Genomic DNA, 20,121 nt, shown 5'->3' with positions numbered 1-20,121 from the left:
GTGAATTCATTCTGCACTTCTATTTTCTTACCCGTAATATGGAAGCCTATTCAATCCATGGGCAAGAACAGTCCAGAGACATAAGGGAATGATTGCCCCTAGGAGCAACCCTCGGAGAAGGCAATGGCACCCCACTCCAGTACTCTTGCTTGGAAAATCCCATGGATGGAGGAGCCTGGTAGGCTGCAGTCCATGGGGTCGCGAAGAGTCGTACACGACTACGCGACTTCACTTCCACTTTTCACTGTCATGCATTGGAGAAGGAAATGGCAACCCACTCCAGTGTTCTTGCCTGGAGAATCCCAGGGACGGTGGAGCCTGATGGGCTGCTGTCTATGGGGTCGCACAGAGTCAGACAGGACTGAAGCGACTTAGCAGCAGGAGCAACCCTCCTGCTCAAAACTGTCCAAAGATTTCTCTGTGGCTTGAACAAGATCCAAAGGCCCTGCAGTTTAAATAAGATCCAAACTTATTATCAGATCCTAGAAAAATGTATATAATATGGTCCCTTCCAGTCATTTTGATCTCAACTCTCATATTCTCCTGTCCACTTATTAAGTTCCAGCTGCACTGGCCTTCTTGGTGTTTTTGAAACACATCAAGCTTGTTACTGCCTGAAGACCTTTGTACTTGCTATTACTTTTTCTGGGAATATATTTCCCTTAGCTCTTTTATGATTGACCTTTCATCAGTCAGAACTCAGCCCAAATGACATCTGAGATAAGTCTTCTTTGACCATTCTTTATTAAAAAAAAAAAAAAAAAAGAATGCCTGTAGCCTTATGTTAGTATGGTCCCTTTTCTTCACAGCACAGATTATGATCTGCAACTCTATTAATCCACTCATTAGTTTGTTTGGACATTTTCAGAAATCACTACCAAAAGAAAAGTTCACATAGGCAGAGACTTCATCTTATTTGTTCACTGATGTCTCTTCAAAGCCTAGAACACTCCTTGGTACGCAGTAAATCCTCAAGAAGTATTTATTGAATACAATAACACAACTCTCCAGTTTACAGATAAGAAAATGTGGATCTGAGAGTTTGAGTTACTTTCCCAAAGTTTTACAGAATTTCTTACAGGTGTGCCTGATTCTAAATCCTACTGCCTTTTGCTTCAACAAGTTAACTGTCAAAACTGAAGTGTGAGACAGCAGGCAGGGCTAGGTGATGAGCAGGTGTTGGATTCTATCACAGAGGCAATCAAAGCCAAAAAGACATACTGATCACACTTTCCCCCCGGAGCCCTGAATTTTCAATGGAACAAGATACTTGAGAAATCTATTGATCTCCCATTTTTGTTATGCTATACAGGTGACGAGGATCAACGGAGATTTGTACTTTTCTACGCACAAGTTTGCAACCTCAATCTGGATTTCCACCCAGATTCTTACAACTTTGCAGAATGCACTGCTCTGAGTGCCCACTCCTTACCAGTGCCACCGTTTGTGACAGTTCTGCTTTCCTAGCTCCTTTCAATTCAGAGAAACATCTCTCCTCTCCTGCTCCCTGCTCAGGAAACCAGCATGCCCCACCCAGCTATCCTCTTACTGAACGTCTGACAAGTACATTGGCCCACAGTCCGCGAAGGGGCGGGGCTTCTGTCTGGGGGCTCTTCAAAAGGGATCCGAGGTCTGAGCAGTTTCTATCCCTCTCCAGGCCTCCTTCCCCAAACCTGTGCTTTCCTGCCTGCTTTCTTTTTCCTTTCTGGCTCAGCTTGGGACAGAGGCTCATTCCTGAGGAGCCTCAGGTCTTGCATTTTAATAGCAGTGATGGAAAACCATGAGAATGTTTCCTGGATGTACCAACAGGAACTGAAAGATCCCTTCAAGAAATACCTGAACAACACGGATGACTACCTAGCTTTGCTCTGCGGGCCCCGTCGCAGCCACCTCTTCCTACCGGTGACTGCGGTGTATGCTCTGATTTTTGTGGTGGGGGTCGTTGGCAATCTCCTGGTGTGCTTGGTGATTCTTCGGCACCAGACGATGAAGACCCCCACCAATTACTACCTCTTCAGCTTGGCTGTCTCCGACCTCCTAGTCTTGCTTCTCGGGATGCCCCTGGAAGTCTATGAGATGTGGCGCAACTACCCCTTCCTGTTTGGGCCAGTGGGATGCTACTTCAAGACGGCCCTCTTCGAGACCGTGTGCTTCGCCTCCATCCTCAGCGTCACCACCGTCAGCGTGGAGCGCTACGTAGCCGTCCTCCACCCGTTCCGCGCCAAACTGAAGAGCACCCGGGGCAGGGCCCTCCGCATCCTTGGCATCGTCTGGGGCCTCTCTGTTCTCTTTTCTCTGCCCAACACCAGCATCCATGGCATCAAGCTCCACTACTTTCCCAATGGGTCCATCATCCCCGGCTCTGCCACCTGTACAGTCATCAAGCCCATGTGGATCTATAATTTCATTATCCAGGTCACCTCCCTCCTCTTCTACATCCTCCCCATGACAGTCATCAGTGTCCTCTACTACCTCATGGGGCTCAAGGTGAGTATCCAAGCTGGCTGCAACCCTTAGGGCGGCGTTCCTTCTCTTTTCTCTAACTCAAAGTTCTGAGAAACACTTAGAACAGGAGAAATTCAGAACTGGAAGGGACCTTAGAGAAAAACAGGGTGAACTCAAAGGGGAAATTCAGAAGTTAACAGACTGGCTTTCAGTTGGACAGACAGTAACCACAGCTATAAACCATTTCCTTTAACTCACCTTTCATCATTCTTCCCTCTGTAACTGTGGTTCTCAAACCTAGGTATTCCTACAAATCACCTTGAAACTTTACCATGCGAACTGATGTGTGAGTCACTTCCTACAGAGAAGTCTGATTCAGTAGGTCTGGGATAGAGCTTCATTTTAAATAGCACAAGGCAGCCACCCCTGGAGAGACTGTTTCATATCCTGTGGTCTCTTTCCTGCCCTCACCTGTTTTGCCTGCACTGAAATTTTCCTCTGCACCAACTTGGTCTGAATATAAAATAAACTATCCCTGTGTAGTTTATACTCCAAGACAGATATACAGTTTTAAAGTCAGACACTTCCTTGTGGTGGTTGCTTTGATCCTTTTGTGGAAATATCAGATTAAAATGCAAAAATATGGCCTGAGTGAAATCAACTGGACAAGTAGAGTTTGAAGGACAAAGAGGTAAACAGAGTGCCTAAAACAGATTAGAAGACAGTGTGAATAAGATATAGCTGGAATTAATAGAATATTATTACTTAGTTTGTAACATTTTATAATTAGAGTTTACCTTCATGTGCTCATGGTGATAAACTTCTTTCTTTCTTTTTTTCTGGATCTAAATTATCTGAAACTGTTGTTTTGTTTTTAATGAAAAGAGAAGTGAGTCTATATGATTCCTTTCCTGGTATATTCTGCATCAAAAATCTCAGAGAGGAAAGCTAAACATGACAGTTTTATACCCATTTAAGGAGGTAGTTATGTAGGAAATAGTCATGAGACCATTTAGACTCCCACGTATGAAGCTCACATATAAGATGCCTTCAGGTAATGTCTCACAATTCTCTCCTGGAATTAGTTTCTGTATCTATAAAATGAGAAGTTTACATCAGATCTTATGTATTAGCACTCCTGATCACTCTAACAGTCTGTGGTTCCTTAAGAAAAGGAAAAGGGAATCTTTGAGTGGGAGCAGTGTGAGTTATAAATGAAAGGAAAACAAAACAGGCATCACATTCACATTCTGTGTTGTAAGATGGCTCTGGTACCATGTATTATGTGATAATTAATATACTCCCATCTCAGTGCATCTCTGAGAAAGTTGTGTGTCAAAAATGAGTGTCCCACAGGCGGCCCTTTCGAATAAAAACTGTGCCTAAAGTGAATGGTAAAGTCTAAGGAGGAAGAACAGATTTTAAGTACATAGGAATAAATCTAATCATGCAGAGAACTGTGCCAGTCTCCTCCTGGTGGACTGGCCCCTGCAATTCCAGAGACGTGTGTCAAACCAGACTAGCTCACAGTCACCATATCTTTAGCAAGCCCTGTGCATCCACTGTGGGGAAAGGTCTTCTGCATGATTCCATGAGCTCTATGAGAAATATCCACCCCAAATGTACCAATACAATCTCTACTAACAGTGAACAATCACTGCTACTGCTAAGTCGCTTCAGTCATGTCTGACTCTGTGCGACCCCATAGACGGCAGCCCACCAGGCTTCCCCGTCCCTGGGATTCTGCAGGCAAGAGTACTGGAGTGGGGTGCCATTGCCTTCTCTGGTGAACAATCACTTGTCTCAGGTAAATTTGGGGGAACTATCTAACTCTGAATAGGAAACACGTTTCCCTTTCCAAAAAGTTACTTTAAGTGTCACTTTGTTGTGTCGTCATGAATCTACTGCTCCCTGGTTATCAGGAGCTAGGTGATAGATAACAGCTAAGAAACCACCCTAGTTTGCTCTGTGTATGCAGTGCAACTTATAGCATCCTATTCTCAGGAAGGATGAGGTGTTACCCATAGGACGCTGGAAAGGAACTATCTGCTTAGAATGTCTCTTCTATAGGAATTTAAAGATTTCTAGACTGGGAGTCAAAAGTAAACCCTAATCTGTGGCATTGATCTCAAGACCTTTGCACCTTCTCCTGTATTTTTGCCAGAAACGTCCCTACCGCCCACCATCACAATCCTTTTTGCCTTTCTAACTCTCACTTATCCTTTAAGTCATACTTTACTCACACTTACTCCAGGAAGTTCTCCCTGATTCCCTAACTGCTTGGTTCCCCTGTAGGTGCTCATGATTCCTAGTGATTTCCCATCATTGCATTCATCACAATTTATAATTCTATACTTGTGGGTTCCTTAACTTCTTCCTCTCCATCTAGACTGTAAGCTCAGTGAATGAATGAATGAGCCATTTCCTTTATTGTTGGACTTCAGCTTCTCTACCTTCAAAATAGGAGACATGGAAATATTATCTCAGAGGGCCTTTTTGATCTGAAAGATTTTAAAGAGATTTGATCAACTCTGATGAGTACTGATTCTCATGGCAAGTCTAAAGATATGATTGAGTCTGGACAAATGCTTTCAAAAGGCAGAAAACCAAGACTGATGAAATCCCAGGAGTAAAAAAGAAGCAAAGAGCAAAAAAGAAGGAAGGGAGCTATATGTGTGCTCAAAATTGACCACTCAGAGATTCTTCATCATTCCAGGGCTCAAATCTCCAATGAGCTGCTCTTTATGGTTCTAACATGATGGAGATGGAAAATAGTCAATCCCAGGGCAAGTCCCTTCCCATCTCCTCCATGCAGTATTAATGCTTGAACTGGAGAGGATGTATTATGAATAATAGCAGAATTCAGCCAGGGCAAACAGGATTGAACTGATTTTTTTTTTTTTAATAAACAGATTTTGTTCAGATTGTGGAGATACTTACACAAAAGCTATAATTATACCTTGGTATTCTAAAGTTGGACTTCCCTGGTGGCTCAGATGGTAAAGTGTCTGCCTACAATGAGGGAGACCTGGCTTCAATCCCTGGGTTGGGAAGATCTCCTGGAGAAGGAAATGGCAACCCACTCCAGTATTCTTGCCTGGAAAATCCCATGGACGGAAGAGCCTGGTAGGCTACAGTCCATGGGGTCGCAAAGAGTTGGACACGACTGAGCGACTTCACTTTCACTATTCTAAAGTTATACAAATGAACTCACAAACTATATAAATGAATCACTGGTAAAATGATTTTAATCAGCATAAACAATTGATCGGGATTATCTGATTGATAATCAACCCCATGTCTCCCTTCACCTTTTGTCATACATAGCTAAAAGGAGTGGAGCAGCAAGACTTCTGAACTTCCTACAGAGTGATGACAATTTTCCTCTCCTCTTTTTGTAACCTCACTTTTAAAACAAATGTTTAGGGTTGGGTGGGAATAATCAATAGGTAAATATATACTTCGTTAAACTTCTGAAGAGAAATTAAATTAGTCAACAAGAAATAATGCAGCATTTAATATTGGCTAAACAAATTGTTTGGATTCTATTCTGCTATGTTAACCCCTTCAAATTCTGTTGAAACCATGTGTAACATGTATAAATAGTCTGTTTCTTACTCTTCTTCTAGTTGAATAGTTGCATCACTGTAGCCTAAGAAAGCCAAAATGTAAGTAATGATTAATAACACCCATGCATTTTCTTTTCAGTGCAAACTATACTCAAAAAGAAGCCTGTTCCTAAAAGGATTGTGCGAGCCATTTGCCAGCTGTTTGATTTAAGGAAACTGTTCCCTGGAGTAGAAAAATTTCTAATGAGAACTGTTGAATGCACCCAGAGAAGTGGCTAATAGATCTTAATAATCTTTCATTGTTCTTGATTATAGACTGGAATAAAATAATGGAATAACTATCTTGTAATAAGGACAAATATTTTAAATGGTATGAAATAATCAGAAACTTTAGTAGATTTAATTGAAGGTGAGTTAGAAAGATTAGTTTGATTTATGGCTCTAACCTTAAACACAAGTATTTCTCTTCTCAGTGTATCTGGATCCTTATTTGTGTCGACACAAGCACAGCATGTGGGTGAGTGGTGCCATGAGAAGAACTTCTAGAAGGGACTCCATAATACAGATGAGTGGGCCCACAGCTATAAATAAATATTTCATGAAAAATTTATTATGCCTTTTGAGTAAACTCAGGACAATAATCAGAATCACAATATATGATTATTTTTCTTTTGGCCACACCACATGGCTTGCAGGATCTCAGTTCCCTGACCAGGGATTGAACCCTGGCCACAGCAGTGAAAGCCCAAGAATCCTAACCACGAGGCCACCAGGGGACTCCCAGAATCACAATATATAATTTACTGAGTATCATGTGCCAGCCAGTGAGTTAAGAACTCTACCTGCATTGTTTTCTTTTACTCTTATAGTCCTAGGAAGCCCTTATTCTTATATAAATAACATCTTATCATCTTTAGTTCCTTCTCATTTATTCCTAATAATTTCACAATATTTCCCCCTATTTCTTTCCAAGTTCTAGATGACTGCAAAAGGTCAAATCTGATGGAACCTTAGTCCCCTACTTTCTGAAGACACAGGAATATGTAGAGAACACCAATATATTCAAGATGGCCAGGTTTATTAATTGTCCATGCAGATACTTCAGGGCAGTGCAGCGTGTAGAGCTACCTGACTTTGAGGAGCATATCTGTCTTTTAGGAAGACAGGATATTGATTTGTTGAACTTTGGAGGCAACTTTTAATGTTCCTTTCTTCCAAGTCTTATTTAATTTTAAATATCTTCTCTAAAATATTTTGTAAAAACACCATCTAGCCCAGGAAGGTCACTGATTCTTATACAAGTCTAAGTCTGTTCCATTGTTCCACAGACCACACTAATTTTTCTTTAGCTGGAACTGAAATATGTCTCCTAATAACTCAACAAATTGATCCTAATATACACAGCTTATAAAACAGGTTGAATTTTCCTCCCACTGATGGCCTCCTCCGTTTGTCAGGACTTTCCACACAGCGAACAGGCAACTCCAACTCAATCTGATTAAATACAAGATGGAACATAGACCTGAAACATCTAGAGGGAGAGCTGGCTCTTGGGGAAGATTAATCTAGTAAGACACACAGTGCAGCAAGGATCTAGCTTTATTTCTGTTTCTTTGCTCTTCTGTCTGTGGTGTTCGTTTCAACCTCGAAATCTGCATAGCAGCCCATTGGTGGCTCCAAGCACATTCCTCATGGTGAGGACGAAAAAAACAAACAAGCAAAAAACTCTCCCTGGCAGTTCCAATAAAAGAGTAAGGAAGTATCTGAAATCTCATTGGTCTCAATCATCCAACCACTCTGACTGAAGGATGACAGCTAAATTATATAGGGACTAAACATAGTTCTGGGATTTTCCTGGTGGCTCAGTGGTAAAGAACCTGTCTACCAATGCAGGAGACATGGGTTTTATCCCTGGAGAAATGGTCACCCAATTCAGTATTCTTGCTGGGAAATCCCATGGACAGAGGAGCCTGGCAGGCTACAGTCTATGGGGTTGCAAAAGGGTCTAACATGACCGAGCAACTAAACAACAACAACAAAAACAAATCTGTATCTGGAGATGGGATCATTCAGATTCCTATTAATGACTATGAACTGGAGAATGAATAAATTCCCTAAAGGAAAATCAGGGCACTATTTTTAAGAGAAGGGAGAATAAGCACTATTCTATCTTCTAGATATTTGATAGTAGTTTATTATGAGTCCTTAAAGCTTCTTTTATCTGGCTGAACATCCCCACAAACTTGAAATACATAGAGAAAAAGAAATTCACAACTAGACGAATGATGTAGATCTTCAGTGCTATTGAAGTTCAGAGGAAGAAGGTGATAATGGTCTACAGTTGCCACAAAAGCCTCCAAGGAGTAGGTGGCACTTAACTGGGTGAGAGAGGCTATATGTACAGGAAATGTTAATATTTGAAATTATCAGATGCTACTTTACAGATCACCATATCTGCCAGTAAGGAGAAATTATTTTAACATCTAAATTCAGAAACATATGAACCTTTATGGCTAGTATTTGTAAAATAGAGTTTTCCAAATTGTGCTTCTCAACATGGTACCAGGTTTTCCACTGAAAAGGATTGGGAAGGGTATTTTTTAGTCTAAGAAACATTATCCCCCGAGAGGATAGGAGATGTGGGATGTGGAAGGTGGAGGTGGAGGAAAGATGATACACTGTCTCCCATGAAGATGAGTTATACCCATTAGCATTTTGAGGCTCAAAGAAGATCCATAATAAAGACTATAAAGATCATGAAGCAGAAATAATTCCTGTTTCTGTTTTCTACTGCCTATCTATCTCATAGATGTCTAATAATTATATAATAAATGAATGAATCAATGGAAAAGCCTAACTTTTTAACTTTAGGAAATTTTTTTCCATGGAATGTCTATTAATAAACTACAAAACAATGGTTTTACAGAATGCTGCTGCGTTGCTTCAGTCGTGTCTGACTCTGTGCAACCCCATAGATGGCAGCCCACCAGGCTCCCCTGTCCCTGGGATTCTCCAGGCAAGAACACTGGAGTGGGTTGCCATTTCCTTCTCCAATGCATGAAAATGAAAAGTGAAAGTGAAGTCGCTCAGTCGTGTCCAACTCTAGCGACCCCATGGACTGCAGCCTACCAGGCTCCTCCATCCATGGGATTTTCCAGGCAAAAGTACTGGAGTGGGGTGCCATTGCCTTCTCCATTTACAGAATAGCATAGGTTAAATGAAAGTGGAAGTGTTAGTCACTCAGTCTTGCCCGGCTCTTACAAATCCCATGGACTGTAGTCCACCAGGCTTCTCTGTCCTTAGAATTTTCTAGGTAAGAATACTAGAGTGCATTGCCATTCTCTTCTCCAGGGGATCTTCCTGACCTAGGGATTAAACCCAGGTCACCTGCATTGCAAGCAGATTCTTTACCATCTGAGCCACCAGAGAAGCCCATAGGACAAATGGTTGCCTGTAACTTGGCCCCATCTATACAGTTGAGTTAGGTGACCTGAGTCCAGTTCCACCTCCAACTTACTGTTAAACATTTAGCTAATTCTTACATTTCTCTGGGGCTTCCCTGGTAGCTGAGCTGGTAAAGAATCCACCTGCAATGCAGGAGACCCCAGTTCGATTTCTCGGTCAGGAAGATCCTCTAGAGAAGGAAGGGATAGGCTGCTCACTCCAGTATTCTTGGGCTGCCCTGGTGGCTCAGACAGTAAAGAATGCACCTGCAATGCAGGAGACCTGGGTTCCATCCCTGGATGGGAAGATCCCCTGGAGAAGGAATAGGCTACCCACTCCAGTATTTTGGCCTGGAGAATTCCATGGACAGAGAAGCCTGGCAGGGTACAGTCCATGGTGTTGTAAAGAGTCAGACATGACTGAGTGACTTTCACTTTCACTTTACATTTCTCTTAGTTTTTTTTTTTTTTTTTTAACTTGCAAAATGAGTGTTAGACTCACACTTCTTAGATCTTAATGGAAGGAAAAACTGTTTCCCTTTCTTTATATCTCTTTGCATTTCCCTTGCAGCTGAAGAAAAACCAACACCTTGAGGCAGATAAAGTGACTGCAGATATTCAAAGACCATCCAGAAAATCAGTCACTAAAATGCTGTGTGAGTCCTCTATTTTGTAATTGTTTGTTTGTTAAAGGAAAGCACTTATATTTGGTATGATTAAGTGTTGCTGGTATCAGATCAAAATTCTCTTCAAGCACAATATCATGTCCTGTTCTTCCATGGCTTACTCAAGCATCTGCTGCTGCTGCTAAGTCGTTTCAGTCGTGTCCGACTCTGTGCGACCCCATAGACGGCAGCCCATCAGGCTCCACTGTCCCTGGGATTCTCCAGGCAAGAACACTGGGGTGGGTTGCCATTTCCTTCTCCAATACATGAAAGTGAAAAGTGAAAGTTAAGTCACTCAGTCATGTCTGACTCTTAGCGACCCCATGGACTGCAGCCTATCAGGCTCCTCTGTCCATGGGATTTTCCAGGCAAGAGTACTGGAGTGGGGTGCCATTGCCTTCTCCAACTCAAGCATCTAGGGCCCGCCTATTTTGTTCTGTTTTAAAGACCTCATAACAACACACTAAACTGCATCCATTATAATATACTCTGTTCAGTTTTTGGTAAATCATATCCACTCTCAGAGCCTTCAAATATCTGTTTTCCCTTTTAAAAAGAGCAGGTGGTTCTTAACCTGTTTTTTATTATGAGTTTCTTTAAAAGTATTATGGAAATAGTGAATTTTCCACTCAGAAAACACATAAATGAGCATCCATCAAATGTTTGATAGTCCATTTCAGAGGATCACAAACCCCTCTGATACCAAGTTTGGACTTCATGAAATCTTTTATTTCCAGAATAAGAACAGCTGGTTAAGAATATCCTAAGCAGTCATTCCTCCTATGACATTGCATGATTTTATATAGAGTACACTCTTTTAAAAGAGTACACTCTTTTATATAGATAAGATTTTAAAACAAAATCTAAGCATTGATCCATACTCTCCCAAAAGAATGTTATAAAAATACAAGATCCAGCACTAGTCTAACAAGATACTGATCAATTAGAGAAAGGAGGTTTGTGATACACTTTCCAACTCAAAATGTGAGGTTTAGAAGAAAAAAAAAAATCTTCCAGGATAATATGCATATGAAACATTCATTGCAACTATGTGATATATATGAACAACAACAACAAAACCTGTGAGGTCACTAAAATATGTCTTTTCAGCTCTACTAATCATCTTCTTGGAAATTTTTTACCACCTGTTAGCACCTGATCTTCTCTACCAAGCAATCTAGTCCCTTCAGTATTTCTCTCCCTTCCTTTTTGAACATAATCTTTCACTAAGAGACTTGAAGTGTACTCACATTAAAGTTACAATGATAAAATACACTGTGAACCCTTTGCCTTTTGCAAGCAGAGGGTTTAAATTTAACAGAAATTTAAATTTTTAATTAGAGGAAATTATAGACAGTAGTAAGCAGATTAGGGACATTTTATTCAAGGGTAAATTCAGAAGAATCTCCCAAACAGTCCTGAAACCACATAAAGCAGGCAGACCACTTACTCTGAGTATGTTTAGTGCCAATGGGAAAAATATGTACTGTTTACTATGAAACACATCAAACGTGCTCATGAGTTCAGAGAACTGTAAAGTGAACACCAAAGTACCCATCATCCAGCTTTAAAAGTTATCAATGCATAGCTAATCTTGCTTCCTCTACATGTCTATCTCTCCGTTAGCCCCTACAAGATTATTTTAAAGTAGATCTCAAAAGAAAAGGAAGGAAAGGTATTTTACAACTCCAGGAGAGAAGAAAAAACATACATATTTATATTCGTGCAGATTAAATGCCCTATAGAGAAACTCTGGTAGCACCAATCTCTGTCTGGGGAACTGAAAATAAGAAACTAGAAGGTGCAACTTCCTGTGAATCTGTAACGATTTAAAAATAAAAAGTAAAAACAAACATAAAGCAACTGGAAGGAATTCTGTGCCCTAGTAATTTATAATAGACACATCCCCATTCCAATCCAGAGATGCTTATAGTATGTTCATGGTTGTTCAGTCTTTCTCTTTTCCCTGACTTCTTGCAGAATTTTAAATGATTGAAATCATAAAAGCTTCTATTTTTTCTAGAATAACAATATAAATTCATACTGCACTTCATAGTTTATTAATCTATAACTTCAAAGAACATGGACTTGCTTGAGCACAATCATTTTACTTATATATCCAGTTTATGTGGTTACAACAGTCTACTGGCAATAATTTATATTCCACAGTAGAATGTTTTCTGGACTTTGAATACATTCAATACTATTTTAATACCTTAAAGGAAACTTACATTATACAAAAAATCTTGTACAATCATTTGGGAAACTGATTCTTAATACAGAACTTCTACACAGAATATAGTTCATTCTTATGTTTACATATTCTGTGTAGAAGTTCTGTAGGATCTAGTGACCTTTAGAAGTATAACTTAACAAAGATGAAGGGCAAATGCTAGCAGGAACTCAGAAGGAGTTGTATACCTCTTCTTGCTTTGACTGCCTTCTACTCTCCCCTTCATCCTCCTTTTCCAGTTGTCTTGGTCTTAGTGTTTGCTATCTGCTGGGCCCCATTCCACATTGATCGGCTCTTCTTCAGCTTTGTGGAGGACTGGACCGAACCCCTGGCTGCTGTGTTCAATCTCATCCATGTGGTGTCAGGTAAAAGTGTAGATCCTTTGGGTGCATCACAAGTGTTCAGGTAGCTGCAGCTTTTTCATCTTGCTTAGAGCAAGTAGGTTCTATCTGTATATGCCAATTTATCATGGAGATTTGCCACACATATATACATATAATGAAGACATTTGATTTTTATTGTATTTAAATATTAAATATTTAAATATTATTCAGTATTAAATATTGATTAAATAGGTTACTGGCTCAAAAGAAATATACCATATTACTACTTTAGACACTATTTTATGAAAACCCTCAACTCTAAATATGATGTCACAGCAGGAAAATGGTCTAAGGAATGATTCCTTTGGTTTTTCTGCCAATGGCCATGGGATTTATTTGGTTCTTATTTATTAAACATCCATGTCCCTGAAACCCACTATTGTCTTCAGCAAGTGTTACATCCTCCTGAAAGCCAGCCAAAGGGCATTCAGGTGGCATCATGTTCTGCTTTTAGGCCACTTTAATGATGCTCATTAAGGACATCATAGACTATGGTGGAGAGTGACGGAAAGGTTGCTGCATCAGAGGGCCTGGATTTGCATCTCAGTACCTTTAATATTCTTAGCTATAAGCAAATCATGGATTCCTTCTTTCCCAAGTTTCCTCAACTATAATATGGCAATAATGCCTATTCTATACACACTACAGACTGATGCATGCTATGTCACTTCAGTCATGTCCAACTCTCTGCAACCCCATGGACTGTAGCCTTTCAGGCTCCTCTGTCCATGGAATTTTCCAGATAAGAAAACTGGAGTGGGTTGCCATTTCCTACTCCAGGGTATCTTCCCGATCTAGGGATCAAACTGCATCTCTTACATTTCCTGCATTGACAGGTGGGTTCTTAACCACTAGCGCCACCTGGAAAGCCCGCAGGCTGATGGTGAGAAGCAAATAAAATAATAGCTATTAAAGAACTTTTTAAACTGTAGTATATCTTTCTATGACTATCACAAATTTGTAAACTAAACATTATCATCAACATTTTATTGTTAAAGAAACAGTTCTACAAAGAAGAAATGACTTGTCCAAAGGTAATGGGCAAATAGTAAAATTAAGATTCAGGCTTGAGTCACCTAACTTCAAGTTCAGAGTTCCTTCCTCTTGAATGGAGCAAAGGATGGCCCCCCACATCTTTTGTTCTCCGTTAGTGTAACTGTTAGCCTTAAGTTCAGAACACTTTTATCCCTCTACCTCTGCTAGTCACTGGCTGGTTCTACAAGCTCTTTATCAAAGACAAAGACGTCATTATGGAGGAAGGATAAGAGCAATTTGTAAAAATTAAAGTCCAGATGTGCATAGAACAATAACATTCATATATATTATCTGTTTTCTACCACCATTTTTTTTTTTAATTCAGCAGGGCTTGTGTACAGCTTATACCTGGACATTAGGACCTTCCTCTGTGTTAAACTATTTATAATTCTGGACAATATCTCAAATATGTTTATAGCTCTGATCTTTGTGGTTTGTCTGAGAAATGGAAGTGTTTAAATAATATACACACTACTATATATATAATAGATAACTAATAAAGACCTACTGTGTACCACAAGGATTCTATTAAATAGAGTGTATATGGGAATAGAATTTTTTAAAAAGGATATATGTATATGCATAATTGATTCACTTTGCTGTATACCTGAAACCAACACAACATTGTAAATCAACTATACTTCAATTTAAAAAAAGTGTTTTAAATAAGATAAATTATTCTTTAAAAAAATTGGAAAATACACAAGATCACATGAAGCTTCACTAGTTGATTACACTTCTCCAGAGGCATCAAGAAAACTATTTTAAGATTCCCAAGTTGTGTCATTTACAACACAATAACATTTTCCTATTAAGACATAATTTTTCCCTCCCCAACCCTACCAACTAGATGATATCTAAACCTCTTAAATGCTATGCCTAAAACGCCCCCAACTTGCCTTCTGACCCTCAGATTCTAGTATTTTCAATTCATAAGCCATATACTTTCTAAGTTGGTGAATTAGGGGTTTCTGCACGTCCTGCATTATTCTTGCACAATAAGTGTTCCCGTCTCAGTACACTGGTGCATGCTGTGCCTTCTACCTCTCTTCCACTCCTCTCTTGAGACCCCCTCCTCTCTTCCCCAATGTCTCCTACCCATTTCATGGTCTGGTTAGAGGCCAGTCACCCCCATTACTATGGAGGTGATTTGTCATGATCATTAGTGTTCTTGTGCTTAATGTGAATTTCTGTAACATGACTGTTAGTATCACATATTTTGCTCTTTTCTTAACAGATATTGTTAGGTATCATCCTCTTGTTAATTACTGAAATCAGGCATAAATCTTATCTCTGTAATACTATTCTAAATCCTTGGAGAACAAAGTCTAAATCCACTACCTTCCAGTGTGCCTCAAAGTCACATAATAAAAGTTCAATCAGTATTTCTTTATTGAACAAATTAACAGTGTACAGAAATGCACCCCCCACCCCTACAGGTCCACAGACATTCCTTCCTGGGTTTCCTAGATAGCTCAGTGGTAAAAAATTTCCTGCAATGCAGAAAACCTGGGTTAGATCTCTGGGTCAGGAAGATCCTATGAAGGAGGGCATGGCAACCCACTCCAGTATTTTTGCCTGGGAAATCCCATGGACAGGGGAGACTGGCGGGCTGTAGTCCATACAACCGCAAAAGAGTCAGACAGGACTTTGCGACTAAACAACAACATTTCTCTGTGCCCAATTCTGTCCACAGGCAAATGGCTCTGTATGTGTCCTGAACTATACAAATGAGAATGACAATGAATGTGTTGAGGATAGCATCTATCACTTGTTTTATATTCTTATTCTCAACCCTTCTGTGGATAGTACCTCAACTTTATCCTCACAATAATCCAGGGAGGTGGGTTAAAATGGTGTTATCATCTCCATTTTACAAAGAACAAGAAATTGAAGTGCCAGTTCTGTCCAGGGTCACAGAATAAGCAAGGGCCAAGATCAGAAACTTAAGTCCTCTGATTCTTCAGGCTCCATGGGCCTTGAGGAAATAAAATAGGATATGGTAACAAATGAAAAGTGTGTATCAACCAAGAAAATGGCAATGTGTAAGGCATTTGGTGGAGAAAACAAATGGAAAACAATATAAGAATTTGTTAAGGTTGGAAATAAGGTGGGAAGAGCCATCAAGGGGAAGGAATTGGCAGGAAAAAGACACTGGGGAATGCTTCTTTGAAGAGCTATTTGGCATCATAAGGAGTCTTAACAGAGATTATGCCTTGACTGATTTACTATTCCTCCATTACTTGCAGTTTCAAATGATAGACTGAAGCATAAGATAAAAACATCTCTTTCTTCTGATATTTAAGCATCTCTCGTTAATGCTATGGGAACATGTTCTTTAATTAAACAAGTGGGGATCAAAGGAAGTTGCTGAACATCTCAGAGAGATCCCATTCCAGCTTAAATTTTTCCAAGACTCTTTAATCTTTCTAGGTTTGGTTCCTAAAGTACACAGATGGTAGATCTGTTCAGAGCATTTTGTATTCTCAATTAGAGTCTTATATGTATTATCACTTCCAAAAGAGGCAATCAAAGGGACATGAGGCCTTTATTAAATATTTATGCTTCTCTGTGTGGTGCCTCCCCCTCAGTTTTTCCTCAGCCTGTCTCTTAATCTTCTGTGTTCCAGGTGTCTTCTTCTACCTGAGCTCAGCGGTCAACCCCATTATCTACAACCTGCTCTCCCACCGCTTCCAAGCAGCATTCCGGACTGTGATCCCCCCTTCCTGCCAACAGCAGCACTCCCACAACCACTCGCTGGGGCCGTCTATGCAGCGGAACATCTTCCTGACAGAGTGCCACCTTGTGGAGCTGACTGAGGACGTAGCTCCCCAGTTCCCTCGTCAGCTGTCGGTCCTCAGCTCGCAGCTCCCCGCAGCCCTCTGTACTGGTCAGGCACCAAGAAAGGAGCTCGCAAAGAGCTGACATCCATGTGGTTCTGTACTCTGGAAGGGTGGGGGGATGTCCCATAATTTACGCCTTCTTATATGATATGAAGGAGGTAAAATGACTCTTGGAACTTACATATCCAATTCTAGTTTTTTCCCCAACAAATGTGAAAATTGCTACTTAAATCTTGATTTAAAACCCAGAACCTCTTGATTTTTAGTTAGCTTTCCACTGTCTTAGCTGCTTCATGCCCTTCACTAGTTCATGCAAAGAGCATGACTAAGACATCATAGCACCTATACATTGAGTCATTCTCACAACTGGGAATGATTTGTCTTGCTATTCACACTCTGAGTCAGGCTGGCATTCTTACAACCAGGGGTCCCTATGAGCCACAGAAGGGGACATGGAAATGCTGTTAATGTAAGTTGAGGGGCCCATGCCAGCTCTTCCACAGCAATCTGTCTACCCTGCTTCATACTGTTCAATTACAATGTGATTCCTTGCAGTCCTGAAGCCTTTGACTTAAAGAGTCCTGATAACATAAGAATGCTCTTCAGAATTATTATTATTCCCACCATTCTATTAATGATCCACAAGTCATTATCAGTCATTCCTCACCAGGGATGAAATCAGATACAAGTTCTACTTGGAGAAGAATGGGAAGAAAGAGAATATAGTGGAACGTCCAAAGAGTCAACCTACACTACTTATTTGTTTTCATCATTTGGTCTAGACCTGGATTTCTATTAACTTGTGTCATAAATAGATGTATGTCTACTGTCTAATAAAAAGGACAAGTCAAGTGATTACTACTGGTCTCAAACTCATGACTTTTCCTACTCAATTCTTCATTGCCTCTATAGCCCTCATCACTCCTACAGTGGCTGCCATTGCATCATCACAACTACTATACATTTCTACTCAAGTTCAATTACTTGCTCTTATGAAGTCACACCCCAGTTTCCCCAGCTGCCTATGTTTGCTTACAGAATGCTCTCTGTACCTCCAGTCTTCATCAGATGTGATCCTACCCATTCTTCAATATCTAGCTCATTGTGTTACCTCTTCCATGAAGCCTTGCTTGATTTATTCAAAGAGTATAATCTGACTTTTCTATCAGTTTATGTATCTTAAGCTTTTCCTTCAGCCTGCTTTGTATTTCCATGATTTATATTCTTGCTTTGCTAGAATGTAAATTTGTCAAAGACATGAAGTATCCTGTGTTCCTTTTTGCTGTTACTGGAGTCCTGACAATATATCAATCACAATAAATATGTGGTAAATAAGTTGACCTCACATTCCGACATACTGAGCCAAAAAATGGCTCCACAGGAAACCATGTTAAAGAGCTGAAAGACCAAGATTCTGTTTCTGACAGGGACATCTGACCTTCAGTTGGCCATTTAATCAGCTGTGATTATAATGGCATGCTTGCTGTGTCTGCAGTGTGAGAAGACTCTTCTCTGCCCCAGGCCTTACTGATGCTGAAACATGCAAGCTCCAGCTTTAGTCTGAATTTTCCCCAAGTTGAACAGACCATTCTACTAATAAATGAGGATATTGGTCTCTGACATTATTTTCTAACTGAACAGTCATCTTCAAAGTAATTCAATATATTTTTTAAATCTCTTAGCTAATTACAAGCCAACTTTAATGAATCTGAATTCTTAGTGATGCTTTATGTTGGTGAGCAAAAATTCTCTGGACATTTAAGGATTAAGTTGAAAAGACTCAACAAAAGAAAAACCTCAAAAACTGGGCAATTGCGTTTCTTTCTTGGCTTTTGAAGGTCTAGTACAATTACTGTCTTTAACATCAACTCCAAAAGAAACAATACTAAAACTGAAGCTAGTAATCTGGTTGCTTGATTAAAACTTCAGTCTCTTTTTTAAAATCCTCATTTTCCTTTCTTCTCTTAAAGATGTAAAAATCAAAAAATGATTATTAATTCTTTCATTCAACAAATTTTCAGAACCCATTAGGTAATGTGCATTGTGGCATCACCTGACCTTTAAATTATTTATCTAGTAGAAGAAATGATTTTTTTTTGAAAATCATTACACAGTTGTTTAAATCTAATTCTGAAGTGTGCCACAAAATCCAAATATAAGCACTGTGGGACTATATATAAAAAAACAGTGTTTGATCAAGTCAGAGAGCAATAGGTTTAACTAAGCATAACACTAAAAAAGGAGGGAAAAGTGTTAAGGTTTTGTCTATAGGAAGCTTATATTTCCTATAATATAAGGAATGTTTCCTTCAGTGAAAGTTGAAGTCCTAGAGTTACCTTATATAATAGTTTACACAAAATTAGTAGAATAAAGGGAGAAACTAAAACTTTAAATTGTTCAGTGTTACTCAGTAGTACACCTCATCATCTCTTGAGTTCCTTGGGATTCCTGAATTTTAGGATAATGATAGAAGAGGCCAGATAGTAAACACAATTAACAAAGTATTGGCAATTCAACTCTACTTCAATGACACAGTGATTTTTGAGCTCTCTAGTGATTTACAAACTTAGTGAACAGAAGCAAAGATATTCAGAATGTTGCTTGCCAAATTAGTTTGGCCCAAAGAGATAGCAGTGATTATTAATCTGAGACCCATGGAAAAGTTTCAGGAGATACAAGAATCCCCTGAAATCACAGTCATAATTCTTAGAGTGTATTTTTTTTCCTTGTAGAGAAAATTTATAGCTTTGATTTGCTCTTCAAAGTAGTCTATGACTTAAATGATTATAATCACTGTTCTAAAGGGTCCTTAACAGTCTTACATAAAGCTTCTCTCTTAATGGATGAGTTGCAGTTGAATGAAGGTACTGCAGGATAATTAACAAGTATCATTATTCCAACATAATTGTCCAGTATGTAAGAATTAGCTGTTTGTGTGCTGGCTTGAACTTGCTTACAGAAGTTTATTATTACCTGTTTAGAATTTTGAGAGGAAGCTGTCAAAGGATGGGTAGCTTGACATCAGCCACAGTGGAAATATTTATGCCATAGAAATTGTCCAACACTGCCCATCAAAGACCAGCACACCATTATCAATATGCTGACAATCCTCCATCTTGCTACAATATATGTGATTTGTTTAGAATAGATCCCCAATAGCACTGCTATAATTACAGACTAATTAAAGTTGCAGTTAACTCATTGAAAAAAAAAGTCAATGGACCAGATTTTGACCAAAGAGGTAAGAGGTAAAAATAAGCTAAAACATACTAATTATGATATGAAAGACTCATCAGCATTTTATAATTAACCTAGAGTGGAAGAAATACCCTTGGATGATATCCATTAAAATTAATGCAGAAAAAGCAACAGATCACATTTTCTTCCCTATACATCTGTTTTTAAATATCCCACAGGATTCGTTGCAAAAAGATGCAAAATTCCTACATTCTCTCTCCTTGGCTTGAGACCTCATTTTTTAAATATGTGGAAAGTGCAAGCCAAG

General features: G+C 39.5%; 1 protein-coding gene across 2 annotated transcripts; it reads left to right on the top strand.

The window, feature by feature from the left end:
- Nucleotides 1-1,651: 1,651 nt before the first annotated feature.
- NMUR2 (neuromedin U receptor 2) lies at nt 1,652-17,474 on the top strand. 2 transcript variants are annotated; one of them, XM_055559019.1, is made up of 4 exons: nt 1,652-2,487; nt 10,029-10,113; nt 12,595-12,720; nt 16,403-17,474. In XM_055559019.1, the coding sequence occupies exons 1-4, from the start codon at nt 1,771-1,773 to the stop codon at nt 16,696-16,698; spliced, it is 1,224 nt and encodes a 407-aa protein (XP_055414994.1). In that variant the 5' UTR covers nt 1,652-1,770; the 3' UTR covers nt 16,699-17,474. The 2 variants fall into 2 exon arrangements, with proteins under 2 accessions (XP_055414994.1, XP_055415001.1); XM_055559026.1 differs by lacking the exon at nt 12,595-12,720.
- The last annotated feature ends 2,647 nt before the right edge of the window (nt 17,475-20,121 follow it).

Source organism: Bubalus kerabau, chromosome 1 (assembly GCF_029407905.1).
Source record: "Bubalus kerabau isolate K-KA32 ecotype Philippines breed swamp buffalo chromosome 1, PCC_UOA_SB_1v2, whole genome shotgun sequence".
Taxonomy (NCBI): domain Eukaryota; kingdom Metazoa; phylum Chordata; class Mammalia; order Artiodactyla; family Bovidae; genus Bubalus; species Bubalus kerabau.
The sequence above is the reverse complement of the archived record's forward strand: the minus strand, read 5'-3'. Positions and strand labels throughout refer to the sequence as shown.

What these genes read in the sequence shown, in the direction of transcription:
- NMUR2 (XM_055559019.1), top strand. Translation starts at nt 1,771, where the DNA reads ATGGAAAACCATGAGAATGTTTCCTGGATGTACCAACAGGAACTGAAA. An exon ending in ACTACCTCATGGGGCTCAAG is followed by an intron (nt 2,488 to 10,028) that starts GTGAGTATCCAA and finishes TTTCCCTTGCAG; the next exon opens with CTGAAGAAAAACCAACACCT. An exon ending in TCTCATCCATGTGGTGTCAG is followed by an intron (nt 12,721 to 16,402) that starts GTAAAAGTGTAG and finishes TCTGTGTTCCAG; the next exon opens with GTGTCTTCTTCTACCTGAGC.